Source organism: Dendrobium catenatum, unplaced genomic scaffold (genome assembly GCF_001605985.2).
Source record: "Dendrobium catenatum unplaced genomic scaffold, ASM160598v2 fragScaff_scaffold_388, whole genome shotgun sequence".
NCBI lineage: Eukaryota > Viridiplantae > Streptophyta > Magnoliopsida > Asparagales > Orchidaceae > Dendrobium > Dendrobium catenatum.
This window is the reverse complement of record NW_021318850.1, coordinates 185896-197832: the sequence shown is the minus strand read 5'-3', so window position 1 is coordinate 197832 and position 11937 is coordinate 185896. Positions and strand designations below refer to the sequence as shown.

Sequence of the window (11937 nt, the reverse complement as noted above, 5' to 3'; positions counted from 1 at the left end):
ATTAATGGATGGTTTTCAAATAACTTGAACTATGAAATGACACACCAAGAAGGGAGTGAATTGGTGTTTTAATTTTTTTTTTAATCCTTTTGAAATTTAAACAATTAAATTCAAATTTTAAAATGTTGAAGCTAATAGCAAGAAAAAAATACTTATTTTTTGTTTTGATTTTTGTTGAAAAATAAATAAAGATTTTTATTTATTTATAGAATTTATTTCTTTTTCAAACAAAAACTAAATCTTAAAACAATCACAAAGATTTTGTATTTCAAAGATAACAATGCTCAAACCCATATTTACATAAATTAAAACTGTAAGAAAAGCGCAAGAAAGTAAAGTGTAAAAAGAAAAAGAAGAAGCACACTATAATTTTATAGCAATTCGGTCAACTTGAACTAGGTCCACTCCTTGAAACCCTCCTCTTCGAGTATTATGCTAAACAATTAGTGACTCTCCTTCAGCCCCCATGGTAAGCCGTTACAAAGTCACTTCCACCAACCTAGCAAAACAGAGTAATTGAATCCCTTTCACCAACACGGTACAACAAAGTGGCCAAATCTCTTCACCCTTCTGGTAGGGCTGATTAGCTCAAATCATTTTCACCCTCTTAGTGAGGCGGAGTAGCATAATCACTTTCACTTTATCCAGTGAGATAGAGTAACCCAATCACTTTCATCTTCTCTAGTGCGGTAGAGTACCCAGGGACCTTTAACACTGAAGAGGTCTTCTTCCTAAAGCTTCCCTTAAGATAAACCTTAATACATGGAGGAACTTAGGGGCAAGTTGGTTGGAGAAACTATGTGAAACTTCATCTCACACTCCCTTGAACCCACAAGGATCCTTTTATTCTCTCACAAACTCCACATTTTATCTCCCTTGCTCAAAGGCCTCTCTTCAACACTTTCTCACAAAAGACTCCACCGATTGACTGTCAAAGACTCTTACAAAGTCTATTAAGAAAGGTTAAATAGTGGGCTTCTAAAAATCTTAATTTTTTAATTCTATCGACTCTGTCCCTACAACATGAAATCTAATTCATATAATACAATTAGTTCAATTATCCCACTACTAGTATATACTTACGGCGTCGGAAATTAGCCGTTTCATACTTACGGCGCACCTACGACGGTTTATGCGCCTGTAATTTCCGTCGAATAAATACGACGTAAACTACCGACGCATTCGTCATCAGAATTATCGATTGAAAGTTGCCGTCTTTTTATATCACATTTTGCGTCGGTAATGCGTCGGAACGTGTGCCAGAAGGGTTTCCGACGCATTACAAGCGTCGGAAGACATTTAGCGACGCACGCCAAATCGGCGGAGAAAAATCCAACGGAAATGCGCCGGAACCGAGGATTTCCGTTGGATATAACGGATTACCAGCGGATACTGTCCGCCGGTAACAACGTGTTTTCCTGTAGTGTATTTTATGATGGATGGCAATACAAAATAATCAGTTTAATTTCTCTATGGATCGTACTAGATGAATGAATAGCATTACAATATGATTAGTTCAAATCAAATATTGGGTCGTATAGGTCAAACTAAACATCATCTAGAGTGTCCTCCAGTGAGCCATACAATATGATATATGATCATACGATATGATTTATAGTCAATTCTAATTCTATTGAATTCCTTGATTTATTAACCTAAATTAGAAAATAATTCAAAAGATCGCACAATTTGAAAGCATTCGTATAGTATGAACACTTCAAAATTTAAATTTACCTATTTTATTTAAGTTAAATTTGATGGCAAAATTTCTTATTATAGATGATCGTCCAGTATGACGTGGTATTCAAATTATATGATTAATTATTATTTAAATTTATTTTTTCATTTAAATTAAAAAAATTAATTACTTTTTATTTCAACTAATCATATAGTATAATTTGGGTCATACAATACGATTAACAAAAAATAATAAATTTTTTCACTCCCATTTTGTATATGTGTACGGTTACTAAGATAACATACAACTTTTTACATGATTGACTCAAAAAAAAAAATTACAAACTCTTTCAAATAAGCATAACATATGCAATTTATTCTTGAGTTTTGATTCTTCGATGATTGTGTGTATGCTGAACCTAAAATGTTAGTACTTTACACAAAAAATATGCAATATATAAAGTAGGAGAAATTAAATAAAAATATAATAATATTTATAATCATCAAAACATAATGTTGGGCTCCCGAATTATAACAACTAATAAGGATAATTATGACATGTGCACTTGATTGAGTAGATCAAGGCTCTAATGATGGAATTAAAATATCTTATTATGTTTTTTCCTCCTAAACCATTAGGTTAAAATACCCTTTTTTCTTTCAATTGGAACTTGATCAATTCATCCTTCTTTCCTTACCATTTTATTCTTTTCCAATGTTATGGGTTGTAAAGTTCTATTTCCATGTCATCTCACTAAACTGTAGTTTTAAAGTTTGTTAGAACATGAATTCATCCATATTCCATAATATAAGTACTATTATCTTTGATATTCTTCATCATTTAATTTTATTCTCTTAAGTATTCTTATGTTTGAATTATATTTTTAATAAAATAATCTATATACTTCTTATATAAATAAGGTGTTTCCCCTAACTTAGGACCCCTTGATGAAAATCCAGTGCTAATATGTCCCTTTTCCTAGAATCTATCAATACCTTTCATCATATCCTTAACCAACATTCATACATAGGGCATGCCTTGATCCATAGAGTCTCTTTAACATGTGTAGCATTGCCCATATATTAATGATAGCTTATTTTTAAAGCCATATAGATACATTGGTTCCAATTCACTATCTTTCTTTGAGTCTTGTAATATCCTTATTATAATATTAGAGACCATCCAATCCATCTAGCATTAAGATAAGTTGAACATAAATGAAATTCTTTAACCAAAAAGTCTCTCAAATGTTCCCGAGATGTAATTATCCTGGGAGCTTACTCATTTGAGAAATAATTCCCTCCATCAGTAAAAGAGGCCCTTTTTAAAACCCATATTTCATGCACAAAAAAAAAATGATTTAACTTTCCATTGATGCCGTATATCTAAAGAGCGGATTGGTTTGCCATAAAAATTTGATTTAATAAATGTAATAAAGCTAAATAATTAAAAATCTATATTGTGGTGTTAGTATGAGTTTTGAGGTGTCAAAGTTAGTAATGGATGAGGATGATTGGTTTGCTTGGTTAGAGACCCAACAATAAGGAAGATGGGCCGGGCATCATACGTCAGCCATGGATAGATGTTGAATGTTGACTGATAGTTTGTGTTACATACCAATCAACATATTATAATGAATTATAGGGCATGGTAGATGATGAACATTGTTGTTGTCCTAACAAGAGGGAAGATTAAGTAATGTGGCTAGTAGACATAAATATGTATTGTTGGTATGTATTGGATGATGATTAATGGAGAATGTAGATGTTGGACAATGAAGGAAAATTGATTGAGTTCTTCTCCTACTAGACAACCAACAAGATATGTGTTAGAATTTAACAACTAAATAACATCAAATGGTGGCTAGCACCATTGTTGGATGATCATCGAAACTAATTGGTGTTGATGACTACTTTAATTTTAACTTTGTTCAATGATTGACATTAAGTAATTAATGACAACATGTGTCAACTTTGGTTGATGGGGAGCGTTAATATGACTACCTAAGTTGACCATTACTTTATTTTCTCCAATTTTGAGTTAATCATGCAACTCCAACTTAGAGCCATTCATGATTTATTTAGAATCACATATGGAGTAGAATTGGATGGACTCCCAAGATCTATTTTGTGATTCCTCTAGACTAAATTTATTTTTTATTCTAGTATCCAATCATTGAATATGAACCAAAGTGTATGTGGGCAATATTGGATTGGAAGAAAATGAATTGAGAATAAATTAAAGATAGTTAGATGGACATGAATAAAATAATTAGGTTGTTGTTATCATTTTTTTTTTTTTGAAGAACTAAGGGCTTACTTGGGATAGCTTTCTCAATGTTTATCTATCAGACACCTGCTTACTGCTTTCTAACTGCTTTTTAGAAATTTATACAATGGAAAGTTATTTTATGTAACTAGAGTAGCTATGTTAGCTAGGCTCTAATTGAGATAACTTTCTTAATACTTTGTTTTATAGATTGCAACTATAGTTTTTATTTTTTTATTATTATTTTCTTGCATCTAAAGAATTTTTATAAAAACTTATAAAAAAGTTATTTTCTCACAATAACTTTACAACCACCTTCACAAAAAGATGCAGTCATCCCAAATAGACCCTTACTTTTCTCACAATAATTTTACAACCAACATTATAAAATATTGTAGTCATCCTAAACAAATCCTAAATCAAGAATTTCTTACTATGCAATTCAGTGATTGGATCGAAATCCTCACCCATTAAAAATCATTCCAAGTAAGTTGACTCCATTTAGGATTTGTTTTGGATGGCTACATTGTTTGGTAAAGTTGGTGGAAAAGTTGTTGTGTGGAAAACAACTTATCTATTATTGTTGCAAAAAAAAAAAAAAAAAAAATCTTCCCAAAAAAAAAAAACAATCTTCCACAAAATTTTATGAATAAATGTGAAAAACAGAAATAAAATATTAGCCAAATAAAATTGTGACTGCTATATGAAAAACAAAGAAGCAATAAAGAAGTCCTAAGAAGACCCTTAGTTATTTGACTAAAGTGTCACTAATATCTATTTGCTTTCTTTAATAATTAAAAAAACATAGATAAATTATAAAATATGTATCCAAAATTGCAAACCTTAATAAAATAATCTTCTTTCTCTTATCAACTGGCCTTCAATGCTTTCCCATATTTAGGGTTGACTGTTGCAGTCTTTTTATAAAGATGATTGTGAAGATGTCAGTAAATTTGACTTTTTTCCCCTACCAAGCTTCTGCTTTCTCCGCCCCCTCTGGCTAGGCCGGAGGTTTCTTGTCCTTTCATGGAGGCGTCCCTCCTTTCTTCTGAGTTCCCTCCTCTTCCTAATGCTGGTTCAGCTGCTCCCCCTGCTTCCTTGCACAACTGGAACTAGATTTTTGCTCCGGCTTCTTCTTCCACCCCTAAAGTTTTCAACTTCACTCATCACCCGTCAGAACCAGACATCATCCCCTTCTCTAGTGAGACTCTAGCTAAAGGGGGTGATGACTGGAGCTTATGCCTTGTCAGTTATTCCATTGGCCGAAGGCCCTTCTATGAAGCGCTTTTGGGAGCATTAAACAAAACGTGGGCTCTAAAAGGTTCTCTTAAACTCTTATCTCGCAGTGATAGTTTCTTCTTGCTACATTTTCCTGTGTTGAAGATTTTGACATGGCTTGGTCAAAAGGGGTGTGGTTCATGCTTGGTAAACCTTTTGTTCTTCAAAAATGGCACCCCAAATTTAAGCCAAAGAGGGAGAACTTCTCTTTGGTTCCAATTTGGGTTAAAATTCATGATTTTCCATTAGCCTGCTGGAATTCAGAGGGAATTTCTAGAATTGCTAGTAAGATTGGTGTACCCTTAGTGGCTGATCATCTCACAGAGCTAAAAAGTGGTCTCACCTTTGCCCGCGTTTGTGTCTTGGTTGATTGTAATGCCACTTATCCTAAAGTTATTAAAGTTTCTTTGGATGGGGATGTTGTTGAGCTCAAGGTGCAATATGAATGGAGACCGTCCCCTTGTGAACACTGTAAGTCGTTAGTCCATTATTCTTCTTCTTGTCCTTTGAACCCTTCTCCAGCTGGTAACGATCCTATTGCTTCAAAACCTTTCTCTCGTGGAAGGAGTTTCAGCAAGAAACCTACAAACCGTTTCCATTCCAGACCCCCCTCGGTCTGAGTCCAAACCTAAGGATGCTTCCACCTCTGCCCCGACTGTTGCTAACTTAACCTCCACTACTCCTCTCCACACCAACAGTATCGATCAACCTCTACATTACCAAGCTCATTCACCTCCCCCACCCTCCTTTACAGGGAATTTTCAAGTTACTGGTAATGCTGAAACCATTCCTCCCACTATGCCGCATTCTACAGAGGGCATTCCTAAAGAAGCTACTTTATCTGATTCCATCGTGGCTAGCATCCCTAACCTTAATATCCCTACTGAAGAACACTCGGCTTCTTCATGCTATATTTTGGCCACCACTAAAAAACCATCCACTAGTATCACCTCTCCCAATAAATTTGAGATTTTAAATTCTCAAATTGTCATAGATCCGCAAGAGAATTTTGTTTCAAGTAGTGACTTGATTGATCATTTCACCAAACAGCCGGGCAAAGGCAAGAAGCAAGCTACTTCAGAAATTTCCAAAAAATCTGCAAAGGGAAAGCAGAGTAAAAAATCCCAAACTCCCTCTACTTCCTAATGACCCTCCCTTCCATGGGTGTATGGAATGTTAGGGGGTTTAACCATCCGGAAAATGTACTTAGCTGCAAACGACTCATCAAGTCATTCAATTTAGACATGCTTTGACTATTGGAAACTCGGGTACATGCTTCCTCTCTCTGTGATCCTCTTTTTGTCTCCTCTCATTCTCTCTTCCCCAATAAAGATAGTCAACACAATTTTAATCTCTCATCCTCAGGTCGGATTTGGATTAAATGGAATGCTAGCAAACTGACTTTTGTTCCTTCTATGGTGACTCCTCAGATGATTAGCGGCATGGTTAAGATTGGTAATCAATCACCTTTTCAGTTTTCTTTTGTCTATGCTTCCAATAATGCTTATGATAGGAAAGCCCTTTGGAATTCTATCAGTATGGCTGTTCCTTCTAATGGTATTCCGTGGGCAATTGCTGGAGATTTTAACTGTTGTCGCTATGCTAGTGAAAAATCTGGTGGTTCTGTGCTTCACCATTCCAATTTGATTGATATCAACTCTATGATTTTTGATAATAATCTGGTAGACTTACACTATGTGGGAAGTTTCTTTACATGGTTTAATCAGCAAGCAGACAATCCAATTCTTATTAAGTTGGATAGAGCCCTTGTAAATGAGGAATGGGTGATGTCTTACCCAAAAGCTTATTGCTCCTTCCAGAGCCCGTCCTGCTCGGACCACTCTCCTATTATCTTTCACTCGGGCCTAAATTTTATTACTCATCACAGGTTTCTTTTTAAAAATTTTTGGACTAATGATGACAGATATTAGATGTTTCTTTTAAATGTTTTTTCTATGCCTAGAAATCCTTTATCTCACCTTTGTAACACTCTGAGGCAATTAAAAGGTGATATTAAAAAGCAACAATGGGCTAACTCTCAATCCATCAATATGCAACTTGACACCCTGCATGCCAAGCCACTGGATCTTTTAGCTCTTCTCCAACTCAATCCGTTGGATGCTTCTCTTGGGGCCTCCCTTAAAGAAATCAATTCCAAAATTACTGCTGCTTCCTCCTTGCAAGCTAACTGGGTTATTCAAAGAGCCAAGACTAAATGGCTCATCCATGGTGAGGATGATCTTAAATTTCTTTATGCCAAAATCAGGAATCGGAAAGGTAGCTCTAGATCTGTTGTTAACTTAATTGCTTGCAATCCCAATATTAAAAGAGGGAGGTGATTAACACTATTATCAAGTACTTTCATGATTTGCTCAATCCTATCCCTTCTTATTTCTCTACTCTGGATATCTTTCCTATTGGTAATGCTGTTACAGACTTCTATGCTAACCTTCATATTTCTCCTATTTTGGATGAAGAAATTAAAACAGCTGCCTTTAAGGGATATTCTAACTCTACCCCGGGGCCAGATGATTTCAATTATCACTTTTACAAATCTAGATGGCACATCATTGGTCCCCAAGTCTGCAATGCCATCAGATACTTCTTCCTCAAGGGTCATACTCCTAGTGGGGTTAAAGCTACAACTCTTGCTATTATTCCTAAGCACAGAAATGCAACTTATATTACTGATTATAGGCTTATATCTTTGTGTAACACTCTTTACAAAATCATTGCAAAGATTATTGCTTGAAGGCTTAATCTGATAATGCCTTTTATTGTTAAGGACACGCAAGCAGGGTTTGTGAAATCTAGAGTCTCCACTGATAGCATTATACTTGCTAATGATATCCTCTCTTTGGTGAATAAGAGAGGGGCCGGTAACATTTTTTGTGCTAAAATTGACATCAAAAAAGCTTTCGACTCCGTCTCTAGGGAATTTTTAATTGCTCGTTTGGTTCAAAAAGGTTTCCCTAAGCAATTTATCAGTTGGATTAAAGCTTGTATTTCTAATGTGAATTTTTCTGTTGTCATTGATGGTGCTTTAGAAGGTTTCTTTCCCTCTTCTGCCGGGCTGAGGCAAGGTTTCCCTCTAAGTCCATACCTTATATGTATTGTGATGGATGCCTTCTCTAACCTTTTGGATGCTAGTGGCTTTAAAGGCTTTGAAGCAGACAACTTTCATCTCTCTCACCTTTTATATACTGATGATGTGTTAATTTTTGGGGAGGCAACATTAGACAATTATCACATTCTTGCTAATGTCCTACATGAGTTCGCTGCTGCTTCTGGTTTACACATTAATTTTGATAAATGCTCTGTTATGTTCACCAAAAATCAAAGGAACAGAGATAGTTTATGCCAAGCTTTATCCATATTCAACATCTCCTCAAAGATATCTTACCTTGGTATCCCTATCCCTTTTAACAGACTGAAAGTTGAAGATTTCTTACCTTTGATGGACAATCTGCACAAAAAGTTTACTGGTTGGAAGGCTAACCTTCTGTCTTTTGCTGGGCGTCTGCAGTACTTAAACTTCACTATTCAAAACACAATTGCCTATTGGATTAGGGGCTCTATTCTGCCTAAGACTGTGTTCAAATTTTTTAAGAAAACTTGTTCTCGTTTTCTGCTTTTTGGTGACATTTATTGCTCCCATAAATTACATATGGTGTCTTGGGAAAATATTTGCAAGCCTAAAGTCAAAGGTGGGTTAGGTATCCCGTCTCTTAGTGCTCTTCAATTTGCCTTTAATTGTTCTGTGGTTTAGAGAATGTATAATTGCACTTCTCCACTTTCTTCTTGGTTATTGGCTCATTATTCTTCTCCTTGGAGGCATCCTACTCCCAAAGATAGCAAATTCTGGATCTTTGTTTGTAACACGGCTGCTATTGTGAAATTTAAATTTAAGTTTTTAATTACACCTTATGCTCCCATCTTTGTGCTTTGGGATCACTGGTGTGGCAATTGTACTCTTTCTGAGCATGTGGCTGGTGTTTCTCTGGATAGCCTTTCCCTTCCACTTCTAAACGATTATATTTCTTCTAGGAAATGGATTTTCCCTGATGGGGTCCCGCAGATTTTGAAAGATGCTGTCTCTAGCTTTTCGATTTTAAGCATTTGCAGGTCCTTGTCTTGTTTGGAACGGTTGTGACAAGATTAAATTTAGAGACTTTATTGAAGAATTTTACAACATTTTGCCGGAATGTCCTTGGCATAAACTTGTTTGGCATAAGAGGCATATTTTGAAACATTCCGTGTATGTTTGGCTTGCTCTTGTTGGTGGTTTAAAAACTCAAGATGCTTTGAGATCCAGAAATATTTATGTGCCGTCAATTTGCTCCTTTTGTCACTCAGCTGTTGAAACTGTCAATCACCTATTCTTTGAGTGCCCTTACTCTTTCTTACTGCTTAATTCTCTTTTACCTGCCACTAGAAGTTTTCCTTTAAGACCTACTATGCTCCAACTTCTTCAATGGCTAGAGACTGATCCTTCTAGTTCTCGAATGACTAAGAATTTTTATATGTTGATGGTTTGTTGTCTTATCTAGCATCTTTGGAGGGAAAGAAACAGCAGAAGGTTTGGAAATGATTTCCATAGCTCTACTTCTTTGCTGTTTACTGTTAAAAGGTTGATCTCTGGGAAGGTTGCTAAATGGAAAAACTCTGAAGTTCTTCTTGATTATTTGTGAGGACTGGGTCCTCTATTCTGTATTGGCTGTGGATGTATACTGGCGGGTTTGGTCAATGTCCAGGACAATGATGAAGCTCCAAATTGATTGCCGAGAATCCTATACCCCTTGAACGGCCTATGGGCAACCAGGGGCTGCTGCCTTTTTCTATAGTTCTGAGTCCTGATTATTTCTGTTCAGGAGCTCGTTTCGTGGATCTATTTTTCTACAGTTTCTATGGCTGTGTTATTCGGTTTTTGCAGGTTTTTTGCTCCAATTCTGTGATGCTGTTATGACCAACTCCATGTGCCTCTTTGCTGATGGGAACGATGCTTCTGAAACTGTGAATTTTTGGCTACTAAAGGACTTGTGCCAATCTCTTAGCTGTTGCTGTTTTATCTTTTGGTTATATGTGGTCTTTCCAGGTTCTATTTTGGTGTAATTTTGATTGTTTTTGGGTGGTATAGTTGGGGTTTTTATTACAATTGACCTTCATAAGGTTTGTTTTTGCTTATGAATGATTATCTTTACATGTAATCACCTTTACTTGTAACCTTTTTTTTCTTTAATATATGGGCTTTTGCCCAAAATTTTCCCAAAAAAAAAAAGATGTCAGTAAAATAATTCTTTTAAAAGCTACTCTCAATAATATAAATATATGTTTTTTTTCCTAAAAAACAGTTGGAAAGCAACTTTTGTATAGCTCCCACATGTAAATCTGTTTGCAAAAAATAGCTTCCCTTCACAAATATTTTTTTTAAAAAAAAATAAATAAATAACAATAAAGTAATAGCCAAGAAGAATTGTGATTTTGGTAAAGCGGCCAGAAACAGGCTCTTAACGAAAATTGTTAATATATAGCCATTTTTAAATCTTAACTTAAAGAACTACTAACAAGAGATTCCCTTCTTAACACTTACAGTAACTAAAAAATTTTATTATAAGAAAACAGAAGCATGAACATGATAGATCTCTCTCATAACCACAACCACATGAATGGCCTTATAAAGGAGGCAGGGACCACCATCTCCCCCATTAGACTAAAAAAATACTACTAGATCTCATTCGGTTTATGATAAAAAAAAAATAATGAAAGATAAAATTGAATTCTCTTCTATATTCTAATAAAAAAATTTGATTTTGAATTTGATTTTTTTAATCTAATATCTTTCTTGTATTTTATTAAATAACTCATCCTTATATAGCTATGACTGTTCCTCTTCCAAACAGATTACTTGAACAATCTCTCTCGCCGGCGACAACGTCGAAATGGAAAGCGTTAGAGACTCTTCGGGCTTCAAGCTCTTCGGGGCGGTGATTGCAACCGATAAGAGAACGCTGGCGGCGGCGCCGGAGGATGATGACGTAGCGACGGAGGCGGCGGGGGAGGAAGAGGTTGACGTGGCGGCTTCGCTTCCGTGTCCTCGATGCAAGAGCCAGGAGACGAAGTTCTGCTACTTCAACAACTATAACGTGAACCAGCCCCGCCACTTCTGCAAGGCCTGCCACCGCTACTGGACGGCCGGCGGCACCCTCCGTAATGTTCCCGTAGGGGCCGGCCGCCGCCGGAACCGGATTGCGCCACCCGAGTTGCGTTGACTTTTCTCGTGTTGTGAAAGAATTTGGGATGTAAGGAAGTTTTGAATATTTTATAAAATAATTTTGAAGATGTGTGATATTTTTATTTTATTTCCTTATAAGGCAATGATCTGTAAAAAAATTATTAGAAATATTCTGAATTATTTTATTTAAATGATATCTTATTAAATATTTTAAAAAAATATTACATTTTGAATAAATTTTATTCTAACGTCTTAAGAATTTTTTTTTTTTTTGGAGAAAAATATTATCATATATTGTATTGTAAAGATTATGATTCTTGTGGATTTTCTAAGGGGTTAAAACTTGTTATATTTTCTAAGAAAATTTGAATATCAAAATATTAAATAACTATTGGTAATAATAGGGGTGTCAAATCATGATTACAGGTTGAGTTCAGATCAAACTTGATTTTGACCCGATTTGAAAATCGGGTCACTTTTA

The 11937-nt window shown here is 35.4% G+C and overlaps 2 protein-coding genes across 2 annotated transcripts; both read left to right on the top strand.

Moving 5' to 3' along the window:
* The first annotated feature begins 1242 nt into the window (after positions 1 to 1242).
* On the top strand, positions 1243 to 7976 carry LOC110108378. The gene is made up of 7 exons (XM_020839006.2): positions 1243 to 1425; positions 5063 to 5267; positions 5330 to 5658; positions 5747 to 6338; positions 6590 to 7112; positions 7188 to 7501; positions 7660 to 7976. The coding sequence occupies exons 1-7, from the start codon at positions 1243 to 1245 to the stop codon at positions 7974 to 7976; spliced, it is 2463 nt and encodes an 820-aa protein (XP_020694665.2).
* A 3120-nt stretch (positions 7977 to 11096) lies between these two features.
* On the top strand, positions 11097 to 11561 carry LOC110108375 (cyclic dof factor 4-like). Its single transcript, XM_020839001.2, has one exon. It carries the CDS (start codon positions 11164 to 11166, stop codon positions 11491 to 11493), a length of 330 nt encoding a protein of 109 aa, XP_020694660.1. The 5' UTR covers positions 11097 to 11163; the 3' UTR covers positions 11494 to 11561.
* The last annotated feature ends 376 nt before the right edge of the window (positions 11562 to 11937 follow it).